A 21857-nucleotide genomic window follows, 5' to 3' on the forward strand; every position below is an offset into this window, starting at 1 on the left:
GAGGGTCAGAGAATGCAATGGCACTCTGTATCCGCACAGATATTTCTCGCACCAACAGCCAAATGTTTCTCTCGCCTGAGGAATGCGGTCAGTCCCATAGCTGCTCATGACACACCGTTAATAATTAACCTCGCCCAAAATTCTCGGACAAAGATCTCACAAATGTGTTATGGATTCGGATGCGAGGAAGTAACGGTTACTGTTAAACCGTTGTTATAGTTCGGGGCTAAGGCAATTCTCACTTAGTTTCGTAAAATACTAATGACCTAGTAATAACTCACTGACCATAATTTGGCCTGAAGAATAACTGTTATTGGAAAATAACCGATGAACAAGGCTAGACTCTCTTTTGATAAGGCTATTGCTTTTTAGAAAAAAATGGTAAAACTGAATATACGCAAAGTGCATCGCTTAAAAAAATATATACGTAAGTAAAATCTTGAATAATTTAGATGGAGTTGTGTATAACAATAAACTTACTAGCATATTAGTTGAAATAAACGTATCATGTGGAGCAGAACGGTCGCATAATATGTTCACTGATAACTACCGTAGAATAACATGAATAATATTATAATGAAATTTCCAGACAGTTAAACACAGGATTTGCCTCTTGAGTGAGCTTTCTTTCTCTTGTCCTTCGAGGCGCATTATTCCAAATTCAAGTTGAGCTTCTCAATGATACGGGCTCTGAGAGGCGGAGTTGAGTGTGGCGTACGAAGAAAAATCTTAAGAGCCCACGAAAGTAAGAGCCGTTGGCCTATTCGCCAACGATTATATCCTCTCTGGAGAGAGCCTTGCCAAAGTAAACATCAGCTTTCAGAATGTGGTATTATAGATACATGATGAAGATCGTGCGAGTAATACGGACGTTCTGTGATGAGTTGGAGAGAAGGGCAGTCTTTTCCCGCGAATTCATGCCGAAATTCTGGACAATCTTTATCCGAAACCCGCTTGCTAGATGGAATAGGTAAATGATCATCGGTAGAATAAGTGGCGCTGACAGAGCGGGAGTATTCATAACATTACGTTTGATTCAGGGCTCCAGATGATTGCAAGTGTAAAGTGTGATCAAAGGCTGATTGGGAGGCCACACATCTCCAAGACTACCAACAATATTGGTACATGGTAGTTTTTGGAGATACTTCCAGAAGTAGCTACGGTGTACAATCATGGTGCATTAAGATGAGCTGTATGGCAGAAGATGAAGTCATTTGTGCCGCGGGATTTCTTTTATTTTTTTCTCCACGTAAAATTTATCTAAGAGCCTCTGGTTTTGGCTGGAAGGGTGTCTTGCTTTCGGAGAAGGCTGAGCCAAAAATAGAAGTGAATACTTGGATTACGAAAATACCGAGACATGGCTTTCGAATGTCGACGAAAAATAGAACTTCCAAGCTTCTATTTTTGAGGTCCACATGATCGTGACGAAATGTAGTGTAATACACGCGACATCGACATTTAAGTTACTTGGCTGAAGTCAAAATGCGATGTTAAATAACAATTTCACGCCAGTTGAAGGCGTTTCATCGATGAAAAGAGGGAGTGTGATTTGCAGATTGAGGTTCGGGTGCTAAAATTCCCTCTTCCTAGGAATGCAGCACCGCGTCATCCTTCCGTCGGAGCCGTGGGGACTTCCGCTGAAGGAGCGCCTGCTGTCGGAGGACCTGAGAAGCCTCGGCTACGCCACGCACATGGTGGGCAAGTGGCACCTGGGCTTCCACACGCTGGCCTACACGCCCACGCGGAGAGGCTTCGACTCGCACTACGGCTTCTGGTCCGGCTTCCAAGACTACTACACGCACCAGGCCGAAGGAGCGGTAAGCACGCACACTCAGCCGCACGATGATGGGTGTGCGAAATACCATTTGCGTGGCTCGCGTGTAGATGTGAGGAGGGAGACTTAAGATAATTAATTGACCGATCAGAAATATTCTTCGAAAGAAAAGATAATTATCCAACGAGGCAGCCGGACGATTCTCAATTCAAATAATTTTCGCTTAAGCGTCAATTGGTTAAAAATAGAGATTAATCAAATTCTCTTTATTCCACAGTCGCATGATGAGCTTGAATACAAAATTCAACTCAAAAATCGGAATCAAATATCGAAAAATGCAATATTTCAAGTCATCTTAAAAATCTGGATGAAATATGACATCCGTTTTTCTATCTAGTAAGGTATTTCATTTCGTGCTTCCATCTTTTTTAGATGCATAGATATAGATTGTATTAGATGGAGCATGACGGCTCGATTGCCTGTTCAATGAAATAAATCTATACATTTCGCTTCAAAACGCTCAATTCATTCTCTATAATCATTATAACATGATAAGTTTGATCAATTCACACTCGTAGTACTATTTGTTTAAATAGTGAAAATACAAAAAATATTATCAGGCGTCAAAAATAGATTTTGGCGTGGCTGCTGCCAATTGCAGCAAAAATTAAAAGCTGCACATTCGTTGGCAACATATTAATTTCTTCCTCGACTGTCGCACATTACGTACACTTCATTATTCAGGGTATTAAGGTGATCGACTGTTCCACTTATTTAAAACTTTCGCTGTTGATGTTGTCCACCAATATTCCTCTTGCCCCGCCACCCATTGCATCAGTTGAAATATGCAAATATGTACTTTACAACAATTTACTTTCCACCGCTTCGGAGTCTCTCAGGGTAATGACATTGTTGATTGCCCGTATTTGTTATATCGACGAGTGGTGGGGGTGTGAGAGGGGTTTAGGATTGGAGTTAAGCTGGTTCGAAGATTCTCCTTAGTCCCAAAACACTGGAAAATTGCTCAACTGAGACTGAAGTCCGTTTCATTTCGAGAAAATGAAGGAAATATTGAGAGCGCCCTCCAAACCCCCCCCCCCCCCAATCGAAAATATCGAAAACTTGGCATGCAAAAAACAATGGCATTACCCAAAATTCATTTTGAATGTAAAAAATCGATGCGAACAACAAGTATTTGCATATATTTTGCACTAATATTTTTGCCAGTTGACCGCGGACTCGTCCTAGGAAGGGGCTTTTAATCCCTCTATGGTCTGGGACAGAGGCCGAGAGAAGTCTACAGTAGCCGAGACGAAACTGTTAGTGCAATCATTAAAATGTAAAGCCGGTCTATCCTATGAATTTTCACTTTACTTTCACTTCTTACAGTTAGTGTAATGTGCTATTTCTATCGAGGTTAGAAATTATAATGCCAAAGAAGAAGATGTGGAGACTTCAATAATTATTTATTTCTATTTGTGAGCTATTTAGGCTGGCAGAAGTGACATTTTCATGAAAATAAAGCGATTTTACCTCAGGCGCAACATTTATCCGCCAATTACTCTTACGTTTGATCGCTGATGGATCTGCATTTTCTTTTTGCCGTGATCTTAAGGTCAAACGAAGGATGTATCATCGTATCACGCCGTCAAAGCTACAGATATATTTATTTTTCTATTCCTTATAAATGTAGTGCCGCATAAGAGCCTGCGAATTTTCAATTGCTAATACCATTGAAGCAGATCTGTGTCGTTCATGAATGAATCAACAAAATGAACAGTTCAAGGGCATGAACAGAATGAATTGAATCTACGTTTTCCCCTCGAATCGTTGAAAATGAACGAATTTGATGGAAGATTCAAATCCGCCGAATCCAAATCATTCAATAAGAACAATTTGAATTCGGCGGATGCTACCAATGAAAGGCGGTGAATCATCATTAGATTCTGACGAATGGCCATACGGGTTGGCAATAAAAATGAACTCTTAACCATAACTCCTACTTATTTGACTCTTAGGAATATGCGGTATGCATTTTAGTGCGACGGAACTGGATATACACTGATTTCGTAGAACGCGGTAAAAGCTTTGTCACGGAGTAATCAGTGCTAAGTTTTCTTCCGACTATATCAGTTAAATAAAAATTCTTGAGGCATGGGATTTTTTTAGATGAAATTAAAATTAATTCTTCACTCTCACAATTAAATGTTTTAATAAGTATGAAATTATTTGGTGAATAGTTGCATGTAATGGAACAGTTTAAAATGTCTGTAATCTAACGGATTGAGCTTCGTTTAAGAGTAATTTTCAATAAAAGGAATTACATTTCACAATTAATTTATCACGGACTACTAGTTTTGTATAGCACTACATTCAGACAAATAGAAGAGGTTTTAAAATCTGAAAACAATTAATAAGTGATGTCTTTAAAATGAAAAATTATAATCACTGTGAATTGCTATCCGTCATAATATTTGAAATGCAGTAGGTTGACAGATTCTCATGGATTAAATCATAATTAAAACATTACACATTCATATAATGTATTCTGCATGGATTCAAGATTCACATAGATTCGAGATGCAGATGGATTCGATATTCACATGCATTCGAGATGCCCACGGTTCATTATGAACGATTTGAAGAACCGATCCATTGTCACGAATCCAATCCCATGACCCAAATCCACCAAATGAAGCGAAATTCCCACCTCTACATTGAAGCATCCTAAGGATTAAGTTAGCATGGGGTCCTTCCGAAGTATCCATGAAGCCCCCCCCTCCCTTCACGAACCTCCCCCACCCAATTATGCGTCTCTGCAAGGGTTTCCATGCTGACGACCCCGATGAGGACCTTGCCGACCTTGCTGCCGTGCGGACGGGTCCCGTTCCAAGTGTTTTCAAGGCTCCATGTTTTCAGGGAAGAGATAGTTGAAGGGTTTCCCTCTCCCATTACAACTGTGTTTTCATTTACGTGACACCATCACGGGACTACCATTCATCTGTCTCCTACCCTTTGACCTATCTAGCATGGATAGCCCGACTGGGAGTAGGTAAAATGGGAATAAATCCTATCAGTGCTGCTCCGAGGGGCATAGGAACATGCAATCCTTTCCACTTGTTGCCTAAGGGAAAGATCAAATACGATACCAACAAAACACAACATTTTTTGTTAAAATGGTTTGTACCAACTTAATTTGTTGCCCCAATCTTCTTGGTGTTTACGGTTAATTTTCTGGAAAAAACTATCGAAAGCTAATGAAGCAGATGGGTGGTAGCTGATTTGTCTTCTTGCTTTACAGTAATAGACGCGTGCATTATTCGAACTACATGAGTAATCCTTGGGAAATGGTCGTGTTATTGAATTTCCTCTTTATCAGTGGCCAGGGCGAATATTTTGACCGTCAATCAAAAGATGCACGTGGGGTGAAAGGTGATCATTTTTTACATATTTGGATGAGTGCAGAGTGTCTGCATCCTTTTTCATAGTGTTGGATTTATAAAACACATTATGCAGCGAAAGATGCAGATGTTGCGATGTGCTAAAAAGGAGTGTCGATTTTATACAGCATTTGGTGCAAAAATACCTGTTCATTTAGCTTTTATGCGATGAAACGGTTTAAGCTGTAAATCAATGGAACAAATGCCCATAGCAGCAGTTGGAACAGCCCATTAATTTTAATTTTTGCAGTTTTATGAATATTTGTTAGTACACGCTGCATTATGCTACATACTGATGATTTATCACCCTCTGTCAAACACCCTAGAGGTGGCTCGCAGGGTATTTTGCAGATGTATTCGGATGTCACACCACCGATACACGGGGTAATCGCGCATTTTTTCCTTCTTTGCAGAGTGTTGCGGAGACCATCTTGAATCAAATCTTCCCTTCGTTGATGCTGAAGCCGTTCATTGGGCTGGACATGAGGAGGAACTTGGACGTCGACCGCAGCACTGTCGGCAGATATTCCACCGACCTGTTCGCAGAAGAGGCGGCAAGCATCATCACCGCTCACAGCGGCAACGGGGCGAACTGGAAGCGACCGCTGTTCCTGTACGTGGCGCTATCTGCCCCGCATTCTGCGAACTCGCAGAACCCTCTGCAGGCGCCAATGGATGCAATCGACAAATTCCGATATATCGAGGACGAGTCGCGGAGGAAGTATGCAGGTGAAAAAGACTGCGCTCAAAGGAGCCGATCCCATCCCTACTTGTTAATAAATAATCGTATAATAATTTTACTTTCCGCAATCTGGAGGAGAGACATTTTCCTGCGTCATTCAACGGCGGTGCGATAAATTTGTCACAATAGGATAGTTTCCTTCATCAAAGAAAACGAAAGGCATTGATTGCATTCGTTACCCACCATTAGTGTATTCATAATATAAAAATTATTTGGTTTTAGACATCCCAGTTTAGATGAATGGCAATGGTCAATTTTTACCTCATTTGAAAAAGGCCAGATTGACGCCCATGCGATTCCACTCCACTTAACGTCACAGGGACTTAGATAGACCGAGTAGATGGGAGTTTTACATCGTCTGAGGTTACCAATGCATGCAGAGCTCAGGGAAACGTTTCTTAATAATCACCTATTAAACTTGCCTATGGTCGGAAAGTTTCCTTCGTTTGATAGGCTATTAATAATCCTTATTTAAGCCAAGCGCTACCTGGTAGCAGGGTACTCTGCTCCCTGCTAGCAGCCTGCGCCTGGCGGCGCACATGTCCTCGCCCCCAAGGTCACCTCACTTTGCGGCAGCGGGGACCAAAATGACGTCACACGGGCTTTTCCCGGCATTCATACTTTGCCGTCGCGTTTTCGCGCGCTTGAAAATGTTCACTTTTCATTTTATCGCGAAAAATAGATATCATCATTTAAAAACTAAAAGTGTGAAATGCGTACTCCAGGAGTAATAATCTTTCGATTTAGGCAATAAAATCAAAAAGAGAAACCACCCTATTTTGCTCTATAGGCCTAGCGAATAAATGTGATTCGCGTGCTAGAGAATGCCCGAAGTCACTTGACACTGGTTCGTTAGAGCAGGGGCACAGCTAGGAATTAAGGCGGGGGGGGGGGGGAGGCACAACTAATACTGGGGTGTCTGGGGGTGTAGTATCCCCGCTAGGGTAAGCGGGATATGCGGGGGCACTCCTTTAGAAAATTTTCAAGATAAAGGGTTCAAAATGGTGAGTTTTACGGCTTTCGGAGCGATATTTTATTAATATTTACACTATTCTGTAAGTAATATTAATCCAATTAAGTAAAATGGATGAAACTTTAAAAAATTTCTGAGCTCTGGGGGGGGGGGGGGGGTTTATCCCCCAAAGCCCCCCCCCTCGTTGCGACACTGCATTAGAGTGCTTTTCGCGCTCTTTTGAATTCAGTGCAATCGCAATTAACGTTAATTTGGCTTTCGTTCCATTTCATCATCCATTGCATTTATCCATCTCTATCTTACCCGGCGATCTTAGTACAGTGAAGTGATCAATGAAGAGTTCAGTTACACCATGTAAACACGTTTACGCGATATTTTTCAATGAAATTTCAACTTTTGTTTGAACTTTTAGGCATTATAGTTTTATAAAGTAGTGAATAAAGTCAACGTTTTATGTACTCAGTTGTTGGCCTATTTGTGTTTTTAACAGCAAAAGAAAATGTTTTCAGGCCCAAGTCTGTTGCGTAAACTTGCCTCGTTGATGGCCTCAGACGCTAAAGAATCGTATCATAAGTGCAATCAGGGTGATGAAAGCTCCGAAGTATGGCCCTCGCTCATTCACTTCAATGCTGTCAAACCGAAAGTGATGCAGAATAGAATTGTTGCATTAAAATATGACATCTAAAACACCAACGTAAGTGCTGTCATAACGGTTTTTAGCTGAAAATCTTTTCTTCCATACCAGCTTATGCTGTGATCATCTACTAGCCCTCGCTACGCCATCCAGCGGCAGGTAGGGTGAACCTCGTCATCGCCCTAGTACGTAACATTTGTCCAAGGTGCTTAGAAGAACGAAGCGTTTACCACGGGAATTAAATTTTATTAATTATTAATTATAACAAATGCAGAGGTTTCATGGTGCCGGAACGCCGTTACGGCCCTGGTTAACAAAATACGTAATAGTCAAATAACACTTCTATCAATTCTGTGGTCTCTAGATTTCTAATTTATGCATTCCTTATCAAAACAAAAAAATTGATAATAAAATGTAAGCAATGACTGGCAATGAAAAAAAAGACGGATCAATATTTCACTTCTAGAGAAAGTTGAGGAAAGAGCGTTCCGGCATTGCTAATTTTGCCATGACGTCACTGAACAAATGTAAACCGTTGGTATAAAATCAAACGGTAGAAAATATACACTAAAGGCATTACTCTATTATTTTAGCCTTAACTTCGAAGGTGGCAAGAGTTTTCATCTATGAAAACGATTCTTTGCTACAAATATTCTATATTTTGTGAAAAGGTATTCCTTGCCATTCCATTACTTCACCACAATAGAGTGTGATAAAAACTGGAATCACAAAAATCTCAATCAGTAAGGCAATTGCTAAATTGACAATCCTTCAATTAAAAGCATATTGAAGGTTGATTTCATCATTGAATAATTCATAAATACGCTCACATTACAGTATGAACATAGGAAGCCACGTTCTGTAGATTTTCTTCTCGTTAATGGATGCAACGACAATCTAAAACAAAATGGAAATCGTGAGTTACAAAATTATCATCTGACTACAGAAAAAAATACTTTGGGAGAAATTCATTCAAGAATACTAAAACTTTGTGAATGTAAATATATTATTCGTGTTCGATATAATTTTCCATATTTTGTTAATTATTTTCACGACTAAGAGCAATTGGAAAAGTAAACCAGTTATGCACATGTACACACGTACCTACTTTGACTGTAGTGATGAACTTTTATTTCCTGTCGGGTGTCAAGTTCACCATTCGAGATTAGAATATCAAGAAAGTCGGCGTCTTTCCAATCGTTGCGACTCAAAGTAGAATTTTCGAATTTCCTTTCCATTCACGTGCGCGTGAACATGATATACAAGCTTTGTGCATCTTTGGTTTCGCGGATGAGTCCCCGTGGGAGTTTGAGACAGACGAACATGGGTCACGTGAGTGCAGGAGCCTCGCTAACACATCCCGCCCACCTCCTCCTCTTCACACAACTTCATAGAGGCATGCTCATATCAGCCTTGTGATGACCTGCCTGCCTAAACGTGTTTGACTGGGGGCTAGTGTTTCCCCCCCATGATGTATTATTCCTCTGCATGAAATTACTTTCAAAGTGACTGGTGCCCATCCATTTTCGGTTGGGGTTCTCAGCAAGCACTGACCATTCATTTCGCTGCGACGGACCCACACCTACACGCATGGAAAAATAGGTGCACGATGACAAAAGTTCGCGTGACCCAAAGGATAGAAGAGCGAAGGAGAAATGCTACAAATAATTTCACCGTTATCACGTGACATATGGCCCTGTTGCCAGGCTGGTGCCGAAAAATAGGCCTCCGCGGGAGTTTGTTTATTTTGAATTTTCCAATAGAAAACTGTAAGAAATTCGCCATCAGCAAATATTTCTTATTCCACCATCGATGAGCTTCAGGGTTTTATTTTGATTGACGGCATTCCCTTAGCCGTCACGTTTAAAATTTGTTCAGTTTGGGTCTTGTAGACACCGAGAAATATCTCAACTCTTCTTGAATGGGTGACGATCGTCTTACGCTTAATACAGCTAAAAACCTTTGCTATGCGCCCATTTCCCGCCGAGGGGGTGGGCGTTTAGGCTAACAGTGGCGGGCACCGGCTCCCCCCCTTAATAGTGGAAGCCTATGCGACGAAGAGCACGGGGTTGGGAGTGGGACGCAGAGGGCTCTGGTGGTCTGCGCTGAAGGGCGCCGCCGTTGCAATTGCAGTTCCCGAGAATTTACGTCGATCGTAATGAGGCCCAGTCATGGCAAGTGCTCTGGTTCGGTAGTGTGCCCTCACTCAGTGGTTGGTTGTCTCTAGGCCGCCATTCGCTCATAGATTCCCTTCTCTTCTTCTATTTTTTCAGCGATGGTGTGGAAGCTGGACGAAGCCGTGGGCAAGGTGGTTAAAACTCTGGAGGAGACCGCCATGTTGAACGACTCCATTATCGTTTTCTTGTCGGACAATGGAGCCCAAACTACGGGCATTCACTGGAACAGAGGATCAAACTACCCTTTCAAAGGGGTGAGTCATCTTATCATCCAAGGGGGAGACGCCAATACAATCAGCGTATTCCAGATGGAAGTGACGCGAACAATTGACCTGAACTTAGCCTTCCAACCGTCCGTCAAATGGGTCATTAGTGCGTGGTTTCATGGCGAGCGCATTCATTACCACGAGGCCCCTCGCAAACATTACTGTCGTCTGCTCCAACCCACTATATGCGAGAAATTGATTCCACCGTTAAGTACGTCATAGATCCTCGACATATTTTTTCATTTTTTTGCAAACAAATCTCTTATAACTAGGTTATCGAAAATTAGTGAAGAAAACAATTGAAATTGAGATTTATATTTTTTTAAAACGTGATTTTATATTTAATTCACCCCAAACCCCTGGGGTGATCTCCGATCTCAGTGTCATGTCCGTTTTTCCAAAAAAATGCGTGCAATGAATGAGCCATTTCATTTTCCACATTTGACAAGGCATTCCTTGAATATAATCATATCATATATGTGATATTACAGTTTTTATAAATCAATCAAAACTACTTTATGCCATTATTGTTGGTCTCCAATCACTCATCGGTGTCATTTTAGTGATAATATTAGATAATATTTCACCCAGCCCTTTTACGTATTGTTTTTTAGTGGGGGGGGGGGGGGTAAAAATAGGTCACTGCTGTCAATGGTTCCAAGCAGATATTAGAAGGCGTTTTTCGAATCTAAACTAATGACTTCTTACCACTCGCTTATCGAAAATGCACTTCAACCATTTTTCATTTTTTTAATTTCAATGATGCATCGGTCACGTATTTAGTCGATAATCATTTAGTTCTCCCGAATATATAAATATATAAATCCATCAATTTCAGCGTAGATGTTGGCATTATGAATCCAAATACTTAATATTTAGCCATTTCCCACAATCCTGGCAAAGGCCATTAGATAAGTAGTTGAGTGCATTGAGGATAAAAGGAAGAAAGGTGACTTGGTGATGTGTTGCGACCCCTATACCGCGAGGGTGGGACTATTTTGGATAAGAAGTGACGGTCACCAATCATTCCCATAAAGAGAGAATGCGTTTGCGGTAAGAAGGGCGAGGGAACGCGAGTAAGGAGAGAGATTTTGTGTGGCTAGTACATATTGTATGGATGTTCCCCGCATCGTAAGGGCTAATCATCCCCACGGCTTCTGGGAATTGATCCCTCAACGTCATTCATTGGTTGGACCTTCTTTCACGCGATTAATGCAATTTTTCGCTCCTCTAATTTTAATATTTGTTTCTATTCCTGGCCTATAATTGAAAATTTATTTTATGATTCTGTTAATATTTTTTATCCCCAAGGAAAATGTGGATTGCAATTGTTTTTATATGGCGTTGAGGACAGCAAATCTATCATTAAATTTGCAGGCGTAGAGAATGCAGATGATGCATTACTCGTGACGTTTATTCCCCAAACATGTATCCATCTTTCTTGGACTTAGCGTATCAATGGTGCCTCCGAGGTGAATGACGAATGGAAACTCTTTTCGAGGTCGATATCTCCATGGCGAAATTTTGGACGCCTATTAACCCGACTGGCAACCCGGGAGAGGTCCCCCATGCGTTGAATTCACTCGGCTGTTTGAGAAATTATCGTTGAGAAAGTCACTTGGTTCGATCACTCATTTCAATTCTCTAGGATTTAACGCGTCGAAAGTTATTCTGCGACGACGGTATCGTAGTTATTCCAACCAGCCAGCGTCTTCAGGTCACCGTCTCGTTGTCAGTGGCGACGGCACGCTTCTGGGTCACTACAACTGGGCAATACAACAATAGAAGGCCTAAAGGTGACATGCTTTAGAGAATACCTAAACAAAGCTTTAGATTTTCACTGTTTGCAAAAGTATAAATTTTTAAAAAAGTTCCTGGGTAAAATTCGTAAAAAGTGACCTCAAAAACCATAGCATATTCTTCTCCGTGTTTAATAGGTTCCCACGCCACTTTTTTTCTGAATTATCCTCCGAAGCATTAAAATTACGCATGGATAATTTAATCAGGATTCATGCCTCTCTTCATGAGAAATTTATTCAATCCACTTTTATAATATCGACCAAAGATATGCAATAAACTTTCTGTTTGCTTGCAGGAAAAAATTTCCCCGTGGGAGGGCGGGGTTCGAACGTGTGCTTTTGTGTGGAGTCCCCTGATCAAGAGTCCTGGTCGCATCTCCAACCAACTGTTCCACATCTCCGACTGGCTGCCCACGTTGTTCTCTGCGGCAGGTGAGACAACCAATGCTGTGACATCAGAAGCCACCGTCATCCTCACAACCGCCAGAGAGCGATTCCTCAAAAAATGGCACGGCCGATTAGCGTTGGACGAGTTAGATTGGGAGCCGCTGGTGGCTCTAAGGCAATGTGCCAGGCTTAGTTAGCGTGAGAGCTCAAGAACACATACATTTCATGGTGACATGGAGAATCATGCTTACTTCACTAGCCCAACGTAGCGATAACATAAGAGAGATATTTTGCCAACTGGATATAGCAATAGGAATCCGTTTTTCCTTTCAAATTTAAGAGGAACCTCATTAAATATGTATCGTATGGGCCGTAGATGAGTCTACTTACCAGCCATACGTCGATGTCCTATGCGTCACATTCTTTATTTAAACTGAAAATTATTGTGCGCTGAGTCCTTCCATTGTGAATAGTAATATTGAATTTGGGTGCTTTAACCCTTTCACTGCTGTGAACGTACGTTCGCACGGCAGACTGCTGTGTTTGTATTTCTCTTCCTTCCTCCCTGCCATGCAAAAGCACTTCGAAGGGTCCCTAATCCCTAAGGGACCCTTTCCTCGACGAACTTTTTCGAACGAAAAATGGCCATTTTCCGGTGGTCCGCAGACAGGTTTTCAGCAAAGTTAACAAAATCGTTATTTTTCATCGCAGAAACACGGTTCAAAGACGTACTTGATTGCTTGATTGGCAGTAGTGCGATGCAAACAATAATTTTTTGATGATCGGATTGATTTATTGATTTTCAAATTGTAGTCAGAGCGGTCACTTTTCGACCCCCGCTGGGTTAGCTCGTCGAGGATAGGGTCCCGGATTAGCGACCCTTTGGAGGGTGTACCACGCCCATCATTGAAGTACCTGCTACAGAACGCATTTTAACCTTTTCGTCGCATGTGAGGAGAAGGCTTTCGGAGATTGAACAGCAGAGAAAGGGTTAATGTTGATCTCTATTCACAGCCACCGTAGATACCTTAATTATTTCGGCACAACGTCAGCGAAAGGATTTTCTTCAATCAAGAGTCGGTCAATCAATGTAAAATTCTGCCTCTTTTAATGCAGTCCTTGGCGACTCTGCATTTAACCGCTGACTCAACACTTCGTGAAAAATATTTTATTGAGGATGTTACATACTACACTTCTGTGTACTAAAATCTTAATAGTATTAAGATGAGCGTTTTTTGGAACACTTCTGCGGAAGTTGGGAAACAAATCAGCGGTCTGATGAGTCTGAAATGAGCGAAATCTGTAGGATTGAATGTTTTCACAGAGAAAGTTGCCGATTGTGTGAGGTGCGAGGAAGCTTCGTTATACACCAACTTGCCTGGTACTTAAATAACGTAAAATATTAATTTTTGTGCGTTCAAGCCACAGGTGCAGTGGAAGGATTTCTTTTGTTGCTAGCAAGACTGATTATTTCCTCCAAAGAGTGCCAAATCGTTGCAAATGATGATGCATCAGATAGTAAATACCTAAGAATATGCATGTTATCTTTTAAATGATTGATTCTCCGGTGACTCTTTGAATGCTCATCTCAAATAATATCTGTTTTTGCTCATTCTGGAGACAAAAAGTGGTGCTTGGTACATATGCAATGGTAGGTATTTTAATTTTTGATGAAACTGATAACTTTTAAAATTTAGGTTAGTCGTGATCAATCGTGCCAATCTCCATCCCGGTCACTCCCTGCCACTAACACGTGCAGTATCACGGCTGTGCGTCGTGCTGCGTGCCGATAGAAACATGTTCGCGGATTTGTATGAACATGAAAATTCTTCCGGCTTCCAAGTACCACACGGAAAATTCAGTGCGGCTCCAAATAAGAATCGTTATGAAAAGGGTGACTGTCAACTTCTTTGCATACGACCAAGATTGAAATGGAAAAATATCCGAAATAACGTGATCTATAAATCTCCTCCTCGTGGCATACGCGGCCTGGGAAGAATGCTGGTCGAAAAATCTTGCCGTGATTTTCACATTGAGAAGACTCTTCGGGTTAATATTTCTCCGCAAAATTATGTGTTAGTAAAATTAGGCCCGGCCTGAGGACGCATTGGCTGAGATGGATGAGTTGAAAGTAGATGCTTCCATTGTTGTAGCTAATAGTTAATCGGTAACTGGGGAAAATTGCAACTCTCTCCCCATCCTAGGAATGCTGCATAACGGTCATGACATCACTTAAGTTTCCATATCATCCGTGCAAATAATGATAGAGGCCTTATATTTACCGCAATAAATAAAACATATTTCATTGAAAATGAATTTTGAAATTTTTTATATTATCTCTGAAAATGAAGGTTTTATTTAAAAAAAATACGACTTTGAAAGTTGAAATGTCGACGACCATTCGGAGTCCATTGTAAAGCTAACATTCTCTTTATGGATAACATAATATGAACGAAACATATCTCAAGCACCATCAGCACGAGTTTCAGATCCCTCCCATCACTGCACATCACCTTATTCATCGTTTCCATGGTAACTGCAAAGTGCATCCAAGAAAATGTATGTGTTGCCATAGCTGAGAAACTAAGGATATGCGATCCCAATGTTTATAGCGCAAAGACTGCTCAACACTGTCTCCCCTTCCATCTCCTGAACCACTGCAGATTCCTCCTGAAACACTCTGTGTAAAAGAATGCATCATTTTAATTTCTTATTAGTTTTTTTCCAGGTGGACTGGGACGCGCTCCCATGAGTCAGGCCGGGCCTAAAAAAAAAGAAGTTTTTGTGTCCACTCCGATATTTCTTGAAAGTGTAGGAATTGAGTCAAAGGGACCCTCACTTCAGTTGTAATTCACATCGCGGCGCGGCCGAAACAGAAAAAAAAGAAAGGCGAGAATTGAAGGCATTGAGAGCGAAGATGAATCGGGGGAAGAAGGAACAGCGCTCTACAGGGAGGTGTACTCGATTTTCAAGAAATATAAACCGAGCTATTCGCAGCGTAATGCAAATTTTACGAGTGGTTATATATGTTCAGAGAAGTTTCAGAACTTCGGCACGCGAGGGAAGCACTGGTTTTCCACGGTCGTGTGAATGCACGTTACGTATGAACCTGGACACAAATGACAGAACATATCACATTCATTTGTGAACAAACGGTTTCTCTTTTAAATGGTTTTGGTGTGGGACAATTAAAATGACCTAGCATATTAATTGATTGTTCCGGTGGCAGGTGGCGACGTGTCGCAGCTGAGGTCGTCGACTCGAGCGCCTCTCGACGGCGTGGACATGAGCGCAGTGATCTTTGGCGAGGCAGATGGTCTCGCCGCACTGCGACCTCCCGTCCACACGTACCACCAGAGGCGTGAGGTCCTCATCAACATTGACGAGGCAGATGGATACGCCGCCCTCCGCGTCGGAAACTACAAGCTGGTGGACGGTATGTGCCGAGGACGAATCGGCTGAATCCTAGAAATAACAGTTCAATGATGGAAAAATGGACTTTTTTAATCGGATTATTGCGGAAAAATTAATGCACGCCAACGACAGAGATCTTTTTTGGATCGCATCTTTCCGTTCCCTTTTTACTGTGCATTTCATTTTTTATGACCGAGAAATATTTTTCCAAGTTTTTCGATACGAGTTGACGAAACGCGAAATAAATGTGAATGAAACGGCTGACTAAGATACTGTGTACTTAAAATAATTTTCCCTTTTGAATAATTGCGCTAACCGGACGCTAATTTCCCCATTAATTCCAACAGATTCGACAAAAGTTTTTTCTGAGAAAAACACCCAAGAAGTCTGGAATCTCGTTTAAATTGTAAACGTCCTTAACGGCAACACTATCCCTATTTTGTTAATAAACCCACTACCTGCACACTACCTGCACGAACACAAGGAAAGTCTCCTATGTCTTTCGAAGAGGTGTACTAGGTCAATAGAAGAGCTCTTGGCTTCATCCGAGAGCTTGAAATTACCAAAGGCAGAACGACGAATGACGCTTCTTGCTTCATCTACATCTACATAATACCTTAGGAGCCACCTCTTGGGTGTTTGGCAGGGGGTGATCAATCACCAGCATGTAGCATACAATTGGATTCCTAAATGCACACCACATTAATAATTAGCAATAATTTGGAATGAACAACACACATGAAATTAAGCTTATATAATAAATACATGTGCAGACCCTTTATAATAACGATTCCGTGCTTTCCCGGCGAATGGACTTGGTAAAGAGTTCTCGGGATCGCCACCGGGTCAGGAACTCCATATCTGCCAACGTTTCGATGTCCGACTCGGTCATCGTCCTCAGGGCTGTGAATGAGCCCTTCACAGCCCTGAGGACGATGACCGAGTCGGACATCGAAACGTTGGCAGATATGGAGTTCCTGACCCGGTGGCGATCCCGAGAACTCTTTACCAAAACCTTTATAATAACGTTTCAATACCCTCAAAATTTAAGGAGATATCCAATTTTTTGGCAGCCTTAAGAATTTACCGAAACAAATTGTTTCTTTAATTTAATTGGGAAATAAATTGAAAAATTTTGGCCACTTACACAAGAAACAGTTTTTATAGATTTGGTTTAGGTTTGCTCATCTAGTCTAGAGTTACTCCCAGGTATTATTCCCATTTCTTTAGCCATTTGGATAACAGAGCAATCGCTAGGATGGGTTGAGCAGTCCAAGTCGTGATACAATAATTAGGCATCCAGGTTATAACAATCACAAATGTCGTAAAACATGCATTGAGTTTTTCTTTCACTCAATTCTAAGCCTTTAACCCAGTTGCTTTTTAACCTTCAGATACCTAACTCGCGTACTGCATTCACTGGATTAACGTACTTAGTGTACATTTTCACCAGTTTGAGAGTCTCTTTGGTGGAATGGCTCATTTCCAGCAATCATTCCAAGAAGGAAATCTCGCGTCGAGTGAACTGACGAAGAACAGTATAAACGCATGCGCACGACGAGAGCCAAACTAAGACCAATGAAAATTATCGCGCTACACAGCAACAAGACTGATCGTGCACGATTTACTGAACCTGAAAAACAGCTGAGCGTTTTAACTGAATATAAGGATTAGAGCTGTACGGCCTCGAATAGGAATTGTAAGGTGAAGCGCTCCAACAGCCGTAACGTTTTGTACTTGTCCGTTTTACACCGACCAGGGCACTACTGTATCGGTATAACTTGACTTAAGACATCAGGGACAAAACAAAGCCTCTCAACCGGTAACCATTGACAATCACTCACTCATTCAATCACACACACAAAGACACACAGGTTAAAGATGCTAGGGGAATAAGCTCAAGGAGAGCGGGTGAAGATGTATTATAAGACAAGATGGGTGCGTAAAAACCCTGCCAGAAGAGTTTAAAAACACTCTTGAAAGCTTCATTATTAATATGTAAGCAATAATGATAAATATCTTGCGGTGTAAATAACCTTTCTTAGCAGTCGTTGAATAGATGCATTTTGACATCCGTTTCCAGGCACGACCGTCTTCGGGCTGCAGGACCACTGGGTTGGAGACTCCGGCAAGAGCTCCAAAGGCACTCCGAGCTACAATGTGTCCGCATTGGTCTCCAGTGCAGCGGGCCAGGCCCTCAGCCGCTCAGCCCCAGGGGCCCTCATCGCAGACAAGGCCCAGCGACTGCGGCGCCTCGCCACCGTCAACTGCGACGCCCAGTGGCCCCCCAAGGACCTCCAGGGCCCCAAGCTGTTCCCGCCGTGCAAGCCCATCCTCAGGCCCTGCCTCTTCGACGTGGCGCACGACCCCTGCGAGCGAAGGAACCTGTTCGATGTCCTGCCGGAGGTGGCAGCCGCCCTGCGAAAGCGATTGGACCAACTGAAAGCGTCCGCGGCACCCACCAACAACCGGAGAAGCGACCCTCGGGCGGACCCCAGAAACTGGGGCGGGGTGTGGACCAACTGGAACGACTACCCTCGGCCCAGAACTCCACTCTCCCTATTCGGATGAACTGAGCTGCAAGACTGCATCAATATGCTGCTCACTGTCCGCGCATTCCGCAGTGGATGACTTCTGCGCTGGGAGAGTGCGATCTCGGGAATCCAATTGTCGCGGTAGAAAAGGGAGACCAACTGGGATCACATTCTTAATGTTCGTTGCCATCGTTTTCGTCCGCCATACGCATTTATAGGAATAAGAATTTCCCCAGCTATTCTTCGGCCGCATCGGCTCTCGGAAAGTGCGCTCCCTTCCTCCCTGAGTGTCGTCCCGCAACCCGTCCGACTGATCGATGAAGTTTCACTTCTCTTCGCGAAGGCGCTCTGAAGGCCATTATGCCTGAACTCTGCCATCTTTTTATTTTAATTTGCCCTTCTAACGCCTTTAGCCCTGCGCTGGTCATTTGAAGGCCGAATGCTTTTATGTGATGAAGAATGATGCAGGGAATTACTGCTCGGGATGGATTCAATTCGCATGGACGTTGCCACGTCGCAAAAGTAAAAAAAAGAGAGCTGGAAACAATTTTGCGATGTCGAATGACTATGTGAATTTTATTGCAATTGTCAATGGAAAACCGCCGTCGTATAAACTGGCGTTGCAACGAAAGAAGTATTCCACCTCCGCAGTGACGAGTTGCCCTCAAGAATGGAAAGTTGTAGAATTCACGTCCTATGGATAATGGAGAGATTATTTTGTCACGCGATGTTCTCAGTTTCACAATTTCTCGCAAATTTAAAATGTATACAAATTATAAATGTATTCCTCTTCTTTGATAAAATTGATTGCTACAAACAATGATATCGATACTAAAATTGAGTGCAACACGTCTCTTGAGTGTATTCTACATTCAGAAATTGCTATCACTAGATGATGAATGTTGAAACAAGGCGGGAAGTACACCAAATGCTTCCTAGCCTAGTGGGAGGACGTTTAAAGCGTCGTGGACTTTATTTTTATGGAGGAAAGGGGTGACTCGCCACGCATTCGTGAGCGGAGGAGGACACACTGTGTACAGTTCTACAAACTGCCGCAGATGGCTGTCTCTTCCAAGTTTAACCAAAAAGAAGAGGTGAACAAGATATATGCTCATAGGCTACGCATGTTAGTTTTGCATACGTTACTGAAGCTATGAGCGCATAAAAAAATTGCAGAAGTTTCTGCTGACCACCATCCGCTGTCAGCAGTCGCCGCCTAGGCCCATAATTGGCTGGCAGCAAATTTGACGTCCCGATTTGGACACAAAAGTCAACTGTACATAATGGAGTAAAAACGATACATTTTTTATAATTGAGCGATGTATAGGCAGTAAAAGTCTTACGTAATCGCAAACTGTAAGTTATGATTCTCATTAAGTTTTATTGTTATATAATGAAAATTTCGCTTTACCCCTGTGCTAATACAAAGAAAGATTATTCTGTTAAATGGTTATAGTTCATTTTCCTATGTACACGCCTGTTTTTAGAATTTGGGTCTTCGTGTCGTCACAGTTGGATGGATGAATTACGAACGGGTGCTGGCCAACCCGGCAGGAATTTGGTGTGATCGTTGTTTATGTGCATGTTCGGAGCTACTGGGGCTGTGGCCATGATTATTTTCATATAAATCAAAATGCAATGTTTATGAACTGAAGGGTTGATTTCTTTGTGGCGATAATGGTTTTGGCAGATTTGAAATTGCACAGAAAAATATTTTTCCGAAAACTACAGAGATTAAATTATACTGCTTAAACATTCACGGTATCAATTAAAGTTTCACTGCCATCCCTTCGTTGCGGACATAAATATATTTTGTTTCTCAGCCATTGAAATCTTTGTTTGGGTCATTCTGTCTCAGTGAAATTGTCAGTTGAAGCCGTGATTTCCAAAACAATATAAGTTCATTCCGTAATTTTTTTAAACAAACCACCTTCTCTGCACATCTTCAAAAGTAACCAAGGCCATCACTTCATCTTTTTCTCATAAATAGTTCGGGTAGATTTACGGATGTTTATTTATACAAAAATTCTAGCAAAAGTTATGTCATCCCCAAAGATGGGCAAGCAATCTGTGCATCCCACATTCCATCCTGTGCAGATTTTTTAAATTTTGGCTTCTGTGGAACCATGGGATCAAAGATCTGGATAAAAATTTGTGCATTGCATGTCCATTCACTTCCAACAGAATAGGAATAGTTACTTTTGCTAAAAATTGGACCGTTAATACGCAATATAGATTTAGAGTTGAATTCCCAGTGTATACATAAAAAAGTATGTACTGCTACTTAGGCACATTAAAATGGCTATTTTTTAATGTACAAATACCTTACTTCTTATAGAGACCCATTAAAAAGTATGACAGGCCTAAATTTGTGCAATTTGGCTGAATTCATATTAGAAGAAAACTTGCTTTAGATACAAACTCGCATTTATTAATCGCAATGGGCTTCATGGCAGTAGCAGTGCCTTCATCATTCAGACGGCACGACTACTACGTGATACAATTTTATCTATTTCATTCTAAAATATGAAAAACACATACAGCAAAGACGCCACTTTACTATGGTTAAGTAACGGTACATACTTATTATATATATACATTGGAAATTATATTATAAATATAAAAAAAAATGCACATAACAATGAATAAGTAGCGTAGTTAGGGAGAAATGCGATGTGGTTGACAGGTTTTAAACGGCCTGGATTCTGTTTATCTATTTATTGGGAGAGCGTTTCATCATGTGTGGGAGGAGTGGCTTGAAGAGAGGCGGAAGACAAGAAAGCGCCTCGAATGAAGGTGAGTAAGTGTGGCCGTGGAGGTGGGTTGGGTTGGACCTTCACGCGTCCGGAGCAGTCGAGTTTAGGATGTTATGAACGAGTTTTAATTCAGCAGTGAGTGAAAGGGTGGTGAGTGAAGTTAGGGATGGAGAGGGAGGAGAGAAAGCCATTGGCGGACACGCTGCGGAAGTGCGTCCATCCATTGTCAACTGTTTTTGCAAAGGAAGTGCAGACTTAAGTCAAAAGATGAAAGATTCGTCTGAGAGGAGGTTGATGAAATAGATGGGATGGTGAAAATGGGAAGAAAGGTCATACAGGTCATTCATTTGTCGGTGAGACTGAGGAGTCGGCCCAAGGGGAACACTGCCTTCGCGTTTTGCACGCGTGGGAAGAATTCAATTAGGTGTCTGTTAGAAGACGTAGGTCCGATGTTGTCGAGACAAGTTACAGTAAGTGATTAGTGGCAGAATAGTTGAATTGAAAGGCGGGCTCCCATGGGGAAATTGAAATCAGGGTCAACGCATAAATTGAAGTGTGCAATTAAACCAAGTTATTTCTTAAAATGAGTTCAAATGGAGACGTGCATGCGATCGTGAATGCACGCGAGGGGGACCCCTCCTTTGCTGCAAGCGCAAGAGTCTTTGACTGGAGATTGCCTTCAGCTGCGGATCACTATAGTATCCCACTGTCAGTGCGAGAAAATGTGCGAAGGAGCGTCCTTTCGTCGGGGGAGGGGCCTCGAAGACTCTCGCGCGGAACCAAACGCAATAAGGAACATCGGATAATTGGGGGAAATTATTTCATCGGAAAAAATCTAAAAAACAAATATTTTACTAAGTTTGAATGTAATCTGTTTAATTTGATACCAAAAAAACATGGATATAGGTTCGTATTTACCCACATTGGTTCAGAATCTTCTATTCTCGCATATCCAGTCCCA

General features: G+C 41.9%; 1 protein-coding gene across 2 annotated transcripts in view; it reads left to right on the top strand.

The window, feature by feature from the left end:
- LOC124162528 (arylsulfatase B-like) overlaps positions 1-19587 on the top strand; it is a 73093-nt gene extending 53506 nt beyond the window's left edge. The window contains exons 4-9 of one of the 2 annotated variants that reach the window (XM_046539097.1): positions 1591-1817; positions 5628-5943; positions 9837-9994; positions 12102-12237; positions 15422-15628; positions 17690-19587. In XM_046539097.1, coding sequence (XP_046395053.1) covers positions 1591-1817; positions 5628-5943; positions 9837-9994; positions 12102-12237; positions 15422-15628; positions 17690-18177 — 1532 coding nt within the window. In that variant the 3' untranslated portion in view covers positions 18178-19587. The remainder of the gene's footprint in view (positions 1-1590; positions 1818-5627; positions 5944-9836; positions 9995-12101; positions 12238-15421; positions 15629-17689) is intronic. The other variant, XM_046539098.1, reaches the window with a different exon arrangement.
- Positions 19588-21857: the final 2270 nt, after the last annotated feature.

This window comes from Ischnura elegans, chromosome 7 (assembly GCF_921293095.1).
Source record: "Ischnura elegans chromosome 7, ioIscEleg1.1, whole genome shotgun sequence".
Taxonomy (NCBI): domain Eukaryota; kingdom Metazoa; phylum Arthropoda; class Insecta; order Odonata; family Coenagrionidae; genus Ischnura; species Ischnura elegans.